At 51.3% G+C, this 8,349-nt stretch overlaps 1 protein-coding gene across 4 annotated transcripts in view; it reads left to right on the top strand.

The window, feature by feature from the left end:
- The first annotated feature begins 1,143 nt into the window (after positions 1–1,143).
- The window catches only part of BCL11B (BCL11 transcription factor B), an 89,943-nt gene continuing 82,737 nt past the window's right edge, over positions 1,144–8,349 (top strand). For all 4 annotated transcript variants that reach the window (XM_086613116.1, XM_086613114.1, XM_086613115.1 and 1 more), the window contains exon 1: positions 1,144–1,201. In XM_086613116.1, coding sequence (XP_086469242.1) covers positions 1,144–1,201 — 58 coding nt within the window. The remainder of the gene's footprint in view (positions 1,202–8,349) is intronic.

Below are 8,349 nucleotides of genomic sequence, written 5' to 3'. Positions count from 1 at the left end.
CCGGCACTCCGCGTACCCGAGAAAGCAGCGCTGCACAAAGCCCGGAGCGGCTCCCGATCCCGGCATGTGCTTTAGTTTGTGTGCGAGTGTGTGTGTGTGTGTGTGTGTGTGTGTGTGTGCGTGTGCGTGTGTGTGTGCGTGTGTGCGAGTGGCGTTTCTTGTTCTCTTGGAGGGTACAATGTTAAAAAGCCACCACTAGTCGCCCCCAGTGCTCCTACTCTCTGGGTCTTTTTGTCTCTAGTGCAGATTAAACGTCACGTCCGCACTTGAACTTGAATTTTATCCCATTGTACAGAGGCAGCCCCAGCCATAGAGAGACAGAGCGCTCCCAGAGAACCAGGACTCCGCCATCTTCACATTGCAATATATAATAGTAATAGCCAGCACCAGCCCAGCTGCACTGGGGGCTTCCTTCCTTCCAGTCCCGGTGCCAGGCGAGGGGAAAAGAGTGCAAAGTGGTGCAGGAGCACTGGCAATCCAAAAGCACCCGGGCAGAGCAGTGCCACTTGAACTGGGAAAGAGGAGACACAGTTTTGGCTACCCCTTTTCAAAAAAATTCTCTCTGTATAGCTACCCAGCAAGGGTCAATCTCTGAAAAACATTTTTTTTTTTTGGCAATTTTTTTTTTTTGTGTGGGCAATCCCAATTCTAGTACTTTTTTTTTTTTTTAATATATTCCTGCGCTTTTTTGCTTTTTGAAAAAATTTTAATTTTTTTTTTCTTCTTTTTTTTACCCTCCTGGTGGAAAAGCGCACTTGCCAATTTGCCAAGCACTCTGGAAAGAGGGAAAGAGAAAAGTGTCACTGGCGGTGCATATCCTCCTAAGTTCAAGAAGAGATCTGGAAGTCCAAGTGGCAGAAGCAGTGGAGAAAAGACAGAGTGTGTGAAAGAGAGAGAAAAAAAAAAGAGCGAGAAAGAGCTTTTCCTGATGATGATGATGATTTTTAATTGAGAGGGGATCCCATCCAGTGCACCACAGCAGCGACAAAAAGGAGCCTTTTTCTTTCTTTTTTTTTTTTTTGAAAGAAGAACTCGATAAAGAAGAAGAAGAGGAAAAAAAAAAGAGGAGGAGAATCGCCCCCCCAACACATCCCCCCAGACCAGTGCAGCTCTCCAGGCGATGCCAGTGTAAATGCCAGGGCAATGTCCCGTCGCAAGCAGGGAAACCCGCAGCACTTGTCACAAAGAGAGATTATCACACGTAAGTTTGAACTTGGAACCAGATCGAGCCGAAATCGAGGAGCAAAATTAGGGAAGGAGAGGAAGCGGTTGGGGGGGGGGGGGGGGGGGGGGGGGAGAGACTCCAGGAGCAACCAAAGCTGGTAAATGACTTCAGAGAGAGGGAGAGGAGCAGGGAATTAAAGAGGGGAGGGGGGCGTGCGGCTGGGGGGGATGGGCTGGGGGTGGAGGGGGGGAGAAGCCCGAAGTTTGCTGTGCGTTTTTGCAGCGGTGCGGAGGTGAGGCGGGCAGGCAGGCGGCGTGGAGCGGGGAAGGCGCTGCCGGCGGGGCGAGCGCGGCGCGGGGCGGCGCGGGGCTCCCCCGGGGAGCGGCTGCGTGTGCGGGGGGCGGCGGAGCGGGGCGCGCCGCGCCGGGCCGGGCCGCCTCGCCGGGGCTCCGCCGCTCGCCCGCGGCCCGGCTCCTCGTTCCTCGCTTCGGGGGCAGCGCGGAGCGGTGGGAAAAGTTGGCCGAGCGCTTTGCCTCGGCGTGACAGCCGGGCCGGGGCGGGGGAGGGAAGGGGGGGGATCAAGGTGGGCAGCGAGGGGGGAAGAAGCAGAGCGGGGGGGGGGGGGGGACGACGACTTAACGAGAAGCACATGGAGGCGATGGGCCGGCCCGGGCAGCGCGGGCCGGCGGCAGCGGGCGCCGAGAACTCCCGGCGCGGGGACGCGGAGCAGGTAGATGGGCAGGCTGCACCCTGCCCGCCCCAGGTGCATCGCCGGCGGGGGGAGATAACTCTCCTCCAGATGCGGAGAGGGGAAGGCTGGCTCAGCTCGGCTCGGGCTAGAGGCAGGGCAGGGGCTGCAGAGGGGCCGGGGGCGGGCGGAGGTGTCTGGCGGTAGCGGGGGGCGCGGGGAGAGCCGAGGCGGGGGACGGGGACTGCAGGACACGAAATGCAGGCCGGGCAGTGGCACTGGCTCCGGCTCGGGTGCCGGGGCAGGAGTGAAGGCTGCACTTTGCCGAAGCTCCCATTGTGAAATGAAAACACACACATACCCCCCCCCCAAAAAAAAAAAAAAAAGAGAGAAGGAAAAGATAAGGCGGGGGGAGGGAAGGAGGCGCACTCCCCCCTCCTCCGGCTCCAGCATCCCCCCTCCTCCCCGTTCCCACCCCTGGAGCCCCGGGAGAGGGGCGAGCGCCTGCAAGCAGAGCCGGGGGCAGGTCCCCGCGCCGGGCGCCTCGCTCCGCTGCTCCGCCGCTCCCGTCCCCGCGGGGCTTGTGCCACGGAGGGGTATAGGGGGGGCACCTCCCGGGGCGCGGGGCCCCCAGCACTCCCCGCTGCTCCTCTGCTACCGGGGCACGGAGGGAGAGGCTGGAGGGTCCCTATTTCCCTCCTAAAGCATCGGACCCGTTCGGGGGGGCTAGGACAAAATGCCCGGCGCGCCGTGGGGAGGTTTGGGGGAGGCGGAGGCCGGGATGGGGTCCCGTACCCCGCCGGCAAGGCCGGCCGGACACCCCCCCCCCCACCCCGCCGACGAGTCTGCAAGTTGCTGTGCTGCGGGGGGCGGCGGCGCGCACGGAGCCAGCCCGGGGCTGAGCCTGAGCCGCGGCGGATCCGAATATTTATGTTGAGATTTTAAAGAATTTAAATAAATAAATAAAATATTCCCCCGGCTTCTCTCCCCTCCCCTGAAAGCCAAGAATAGGAGCCATCTGCCAGGAGCATTTGGTGCTTGCGAGCTCCTCTCTTTCTTTGTTACCGGTGATAAATTTCTGTTTGTAAGATTTCCTTGGGAATCGAGATATATATGTGTATATATTTTTTCCACCTCCTGTGAGTTCTTTTTTTCTTTTTGTAGCGGAGGGTTAGGGGGCGACGGTTTGGGTTCCGAAATTTCAATTTCTTTCGCCCTGTCTTTTTTTTTTTCTTCGTGTGCGCCTTTATTTTTTAACCCGTTCCTCCTCCCCCCCCTTCCCCCCCCAGCCCATCAGCTGGTGGAACACAAATGAAGATGCATCTGGTATTCAGCTCTTTCTGGGGGGTTTGTTTTTAATTCATTGTTATTTTGGAGCCAGATTTGCATCACCATAAAAGGTGGATTCCCCCCCCACACACCCCCCGCAACTCCCTCCCCTTCGTTAATTGCATTTTTGTTTTTAACCATCCGGTTTGGAAAATGCGTTTCCCTTTTTGTTGGTGGCTTCTTAATTTTTTTCCTTTTTTTTTTTTTTTTTTTAAGAAAAACCATCAGCAACCTGACCCCTCTAAATCGCCCTGTGCAATTTCTCCCACTTCTTTTCTGTCTCAGTTGCGAGGAGATGTGGGGTGTTGAAAGGGGATGTGCGGAAAATCTGGTTCGTTGCGCACGTCTGAATTTGTTTAAAGGGGTGAAACATTTCTTTTTTCGCTGCTGTTGCTGCTGGGGGGGGGGAGGTGGGGTGGAGAAGACAGCCAGGTAGGTTTGTTCTTCCAATTTGATCTCCTTTTCTGATCGCTTTACTTGAAAGTAAATAATGAGGCCGGAGAGCATTAAAAGGTGCCGAGGAGCTGCGTGTACAATGGGTTTAGCGGGGAGGCTGGGGAGGAATGGAGAGCAGAGCGGTACGCAGCTTCCCTCCCTCCCCTCTTTATTTATCTATCTCTCCATCCTGAGGAGCTGGCGGAGAAATCAGGCTGCATACTGAACAGTGGCAGAAAAACCCGAAGGTATCCAGGGGAGGAGGGGGTGGGAGCCGGGGGGAAGCTGGGGTTGGGGCTGGGGGGAGCAGGAAGCGCAGGCATTTGAGCGCTCAGGCGCTGAGCCTCAGCTGCAGGCTTGCAGGAGGGGGGTGGGGGGGAGTTCACAATCCCCGCACTCCGCGGGAAGGTGTCATTCGTGGGGGAAAAGCAGCCAGGGAGACTGTGCTCTGCGAGGGGGAGTTTGGAAAGTAGCGGGCGATGGAATGGGAAACCAAAACACTCAAACCAAAATAAAGCCAACCTCAAGCCAAGCCCCCAAAACCGGGATGAATTGATACTGTTTTCCGAAATCTTGCATTTCTGTCATGTTTAGCTTGAGCTTCCCCCCCCCCCCCCCCCCCCGCCTCCCTTTTTGGCATCTGTCAGGAGAGTTGCATTTCAGGATGGATTGGAGGTCTCTGCCAGGCAAGGAAAGAGAGATTGGGAGAGAGATGGAGAGGGAGAGAGAGAGAGAAGGGTTTTCTGACACAGCTCAGCTGGAGTTTATTGGGTTTCATGCTCTTGGTGTTCAGAGAAATGTTTAGATCTTGAGCGTAAGACAAACAAACAAACAAACACAAAAAGCAGAGAGGCTGCAATGTAGTTGTGCTCCAGAGTTGCAGCGTCTCATTAACACAGTGGTCTTCAAGACTGCAAAGCAGAGTGGCCTGTTTGTCCTTGGCAGGCTCACCCAGGCAGCCTTGTAGTGGATGCATGTGCGGGACAAAAAGAGGGGAAACAAACACATGGAGAGACAAGAGCAGCTCTGGACCTTTCTTCAGCGGTGGTGGATGGAACAAACTTGGTAGTTGAGTTCACTTAAATGGGTGGACAAAGCACAAGAGGCAATTATGTAGAGAAGAGGAGTCTGAGCTGTTGAGATGCTCTGTTCGAAGAGAAAATGTTATTTTGGTTTGATTCAAATTGCTGATTTTCCAGCTTAAGATCTTTTTTTTTTTTAACTTGAGAAATCTGTTTTCAAACTAGCCCTGCATTTTGCATTTGAAGGAAATGCGAAAGGCAAGAGCATGTGAAAAGCTCGCTGAGAGCAGTTTTGCAAAAGGCGGCAAAGCAAGAATATTTCTGTAGAGCAGCAGCAAAGATTGAGAGAGAAAGGCACAGTAAAATCATACAGTTCCAGGTAGAGAGCCAGGTTTCCCAAGGAGGCTCTTCAGTACCTGGTCAACAGGTTCCCTAGGAAGAGTAATAATTTCCTTTATTGCTTTGTATTTGTACGTAGTCATTAAAAATAATAATATCCCCCCCAATTTTTTGCATGTCAAAGTTTTGCAAATTGCTTCAAGAAGCCTGTCTTAAAATGCGTTCACATTTAGTGCAATTAATGCACACAGAAAAAGCCCCACACCAATGTAATCAATCTACTGTAAAGAGAATGTGAGCTGTGACTGAAGAATTAGAGGGGAAATTATTATTAGTTTGGAGGTGGCTGACTTTGTCATAATACCTGCGTAGTTGTGCACAGAAAAGCTTAATGTGCTTTCAAAGATGTTACATGTTTTGGCTTTAAATAGGACAGGAAAAAAAAAAAAAAAAGATTTTATGCTGTTGACTTCCAGGTTACCTTCTATCTGAATATATTTGTAGTGGACCTACAAGGTTAAAAAAAAAAATAGTGGCACATTTTCACAGTTTCTGGTCTTTTAAAATATTTTTCTAAAAACTGGTGCAGAATAACTAGATTGTGGATCTTGGTTGTTCCGTCCTTTTTGGTTGATGTGCTCAGTGGCTTCAACAGATATACAGCGGGTGAGAAACCATTTTGCATTTTTTTGCTGGTCGGCAGATGCAGAGCGTATTTTGTCAGGCACATTTAAATATTGAGAAATAAAAGCGTTCAAGATTTTACAACCCGGCTGCCTTTAACAGGGATGGTAGGAGCCCTTGTCTTGCGCAAAACGTATGTTTCTCTGCAGAACAAAGAGTTGTCTTGTGGCATATTTGCCAATAATTATGACTTAGAGGAGTGCGCACTCGGAGAAGTAGTACAAATAATTATTGATACCGGTTACCGACTTCCGTTGACACCTCTTCGGCGGCTCTCTCCAGGGCTGAGCTCGCTGCCAGCCAACCTCTGCGCTTAAAAATCGCCTCGCACAAGACTTTCCCTTCTCTTCCACGTTTCCTACCTGGATCGCTCCGCGCTCCGTTGTTGGTTGTTGACGGAAAATACACGCCAAAATAAACTTTTGCTGGCTTTTTCACTTGCCTCGCCAGGCTTCTCGGTACCCCGGGCTGCAAGTGACGGGTGCTGACGACTAGGGGGAGCTCATAGCCTGCGTCATGGCCGCGCCGGCTCCGGCCCCGCCGGCGCCGCTGCCGCTGCCGCTGCCGCGCGGGATGCGCTGCCCGGGGAAATAACAGCCCCGGCTCCGGCAGCTGACGTTGCTGCAAAATGTTTTCACTGTCAAGTTGTAGTATTGATTTTCATGCGAAGATCTACGTAGCGCTGGCTGAGAGGGGCTGCGAGCGAGACAAATCTATTTTTAGCTAAATCGCGGCTGATTAATTGACTCGGGCGGGCAGGAGTTTTTAATTAAAATTAGTTTGTAACAATGCCTTTTATTGTCAACGTGCGATGGTTAAATTCTCAATTTGTTGTCAGCTAGCGATCGGGGTAATGATACCTGCACATGAGCCAGTCTCTGTGCGTGGGGGGAAAAAAAACCCGCGTAGATCCGTTTGTTTGTTCCAGTGGATGTAAAAACAGGGAGAGAGGAAGCCGGAGTTCTAGGAGAAGGTGTGTACAGCGATAAAGCAGACATACATGTACATAATTTGGCGTTGATTACATGTCAGAAAGCCACACGTACTCTTGCTGAGAGGGTTTGATATTAGATAGTTTACCGTACTTTGATCCTCAGGTCCTTATAGCAAAAAATCTGCAATTGAAAATAAGCATTTTCTTTCTAGAGAAATAAATACAAAATCACATCTGTCATGTAGAAGTTGCTGCTGAGCAGCTCACAGGCTGCTCTGCTAGGCTTGTGCTGTTCTCTGCTGCAGCCGGCTTGCGTGTCGTCGATGGACTTTAGCGGGACGCTTTCTTGCCCAAACGTATAATTTCGTGGCGTACACACGGGAAGCTTTGATCAGTGGATGTTTATTTTACCCAACCTGAGAAATTCATCAAGTTATGGTATTGTTAACATCGCATGAGAGTCGTCTTATTTTTAGGGCGAAATATGTGGATGGAGGCTATCCCGTGACAGGAAAGCATGCTTTATTCTAACCTGAAAGAGAAGTAAATTAGGTCAGACAAAAGATCAGGGCTGTCATCAGCTGTACAAAAACCCTTCACTCTTGGGTAGAGAGGGCCAGCAATTTATCTGATGATTTCTCTACTTCATTTAATGTTTGAATTGGGCTAGTTGGAAGCATATAGACAGCAGCCAGCTCATTTGACAGACCGGTAAGCTGAAGAGCGCAGTGCTCGGGCCGCTGCAGACGCTAGTGTTCCCCAGCCATGGGGAAAACCTTCTCTTCTCCCCTCCCTAAACCTCAGACTGCGCCGACTGTGGCTTTCCTTCCATTCCACAACTGTTAACTTTTACCAAGAGAAACAACGATCCCCCTCCCCATCGCCTCTGCCCACCCAGCGCACGCACACCCATGCTCACCTTCCTCCCGCTTCCTCCTCTGCCTCCCACCCGTCCCACTCCCTCAGGTCAAAGCGTGGTGGAGAAGTCTCCCTGCAGAGACCTGGTATCCCAAAATGGCTCTCCGCCTCCTTGCCGAAGCATTTCCTTCTGTTCGGTTGCAGTTTGGTTTCTCCAGGGTTGTGTTGCAGTTGTCGGTTGAATTTGGTCTCCCCTCAGTAACCTCCGGAGAAAGCACACGGAAAAATAAATGGAGGTTGGGGCTTACTGCTTGCTCTAAAGTTAGCGATACCGTAAAAGTGCTTCATGAAGCACCAGCATTGGCTGTAGAAGGATTTATATATATATATATATATATATGTATGTATCTTTTTAATGAGGGAGGGAAAAGGCATCAATAACTGCGTGCACTGATAAACGCATGATTCATTCAGCTGCTCTTACTACAGCACCTTCCTCTTTCATGTTTATTTACTTTCTTAAAATGTATCTGGGCAGGCTGCACACCGTTCCACGGCACCCACGGTTACAGCCTCAGAGGCAGTTGTGTGTTCAGCTCCTGAACATCAGTTAAATTTGCTCGCTCTCTGCCCTCCCTCCCAAAAAGCTGTTGCTTGCTCGGTGCTGGAGGCCCTTGCTGAAGCTTTAAGCAGCAGCTTTTTTTTTTTTCTTTTTTCCAAAGGATATATAAAAAATGCCTAAAGCAGGCTATTCGAAAACAAATTAAAGGAGAGGGACACACTTCATGCGTTGCAGGCACGCGCCAGTAGAAGGGGGGGTAGGAGAATATCATCATTTTACTGGCAAAAGTGACACCAGATCGGGGATTTGATTAATGGTGTTGCATTCACAGGG

This window comes from Tauraco erythrolophus, chromosome 6 (genome assembly GCF_009769465.1).
Source record: "Tauraco erythrolophus isolate bTauEry1 chromosome 6, bTauEry1.pri, whole genome shotgun sequence".
Classification (NCBI taxonomy): Eukaryota; Metazoa; Chordata; class Aves; order Musophagiformes; family Musophagidae; genus Tauraco; species Tauraco erythrolophus.
The sequence above is the reverse complement of the archived record's forward strand: the minus strand, read 5'-3'. Positions and strand labels throughout refer to the sequence as shown.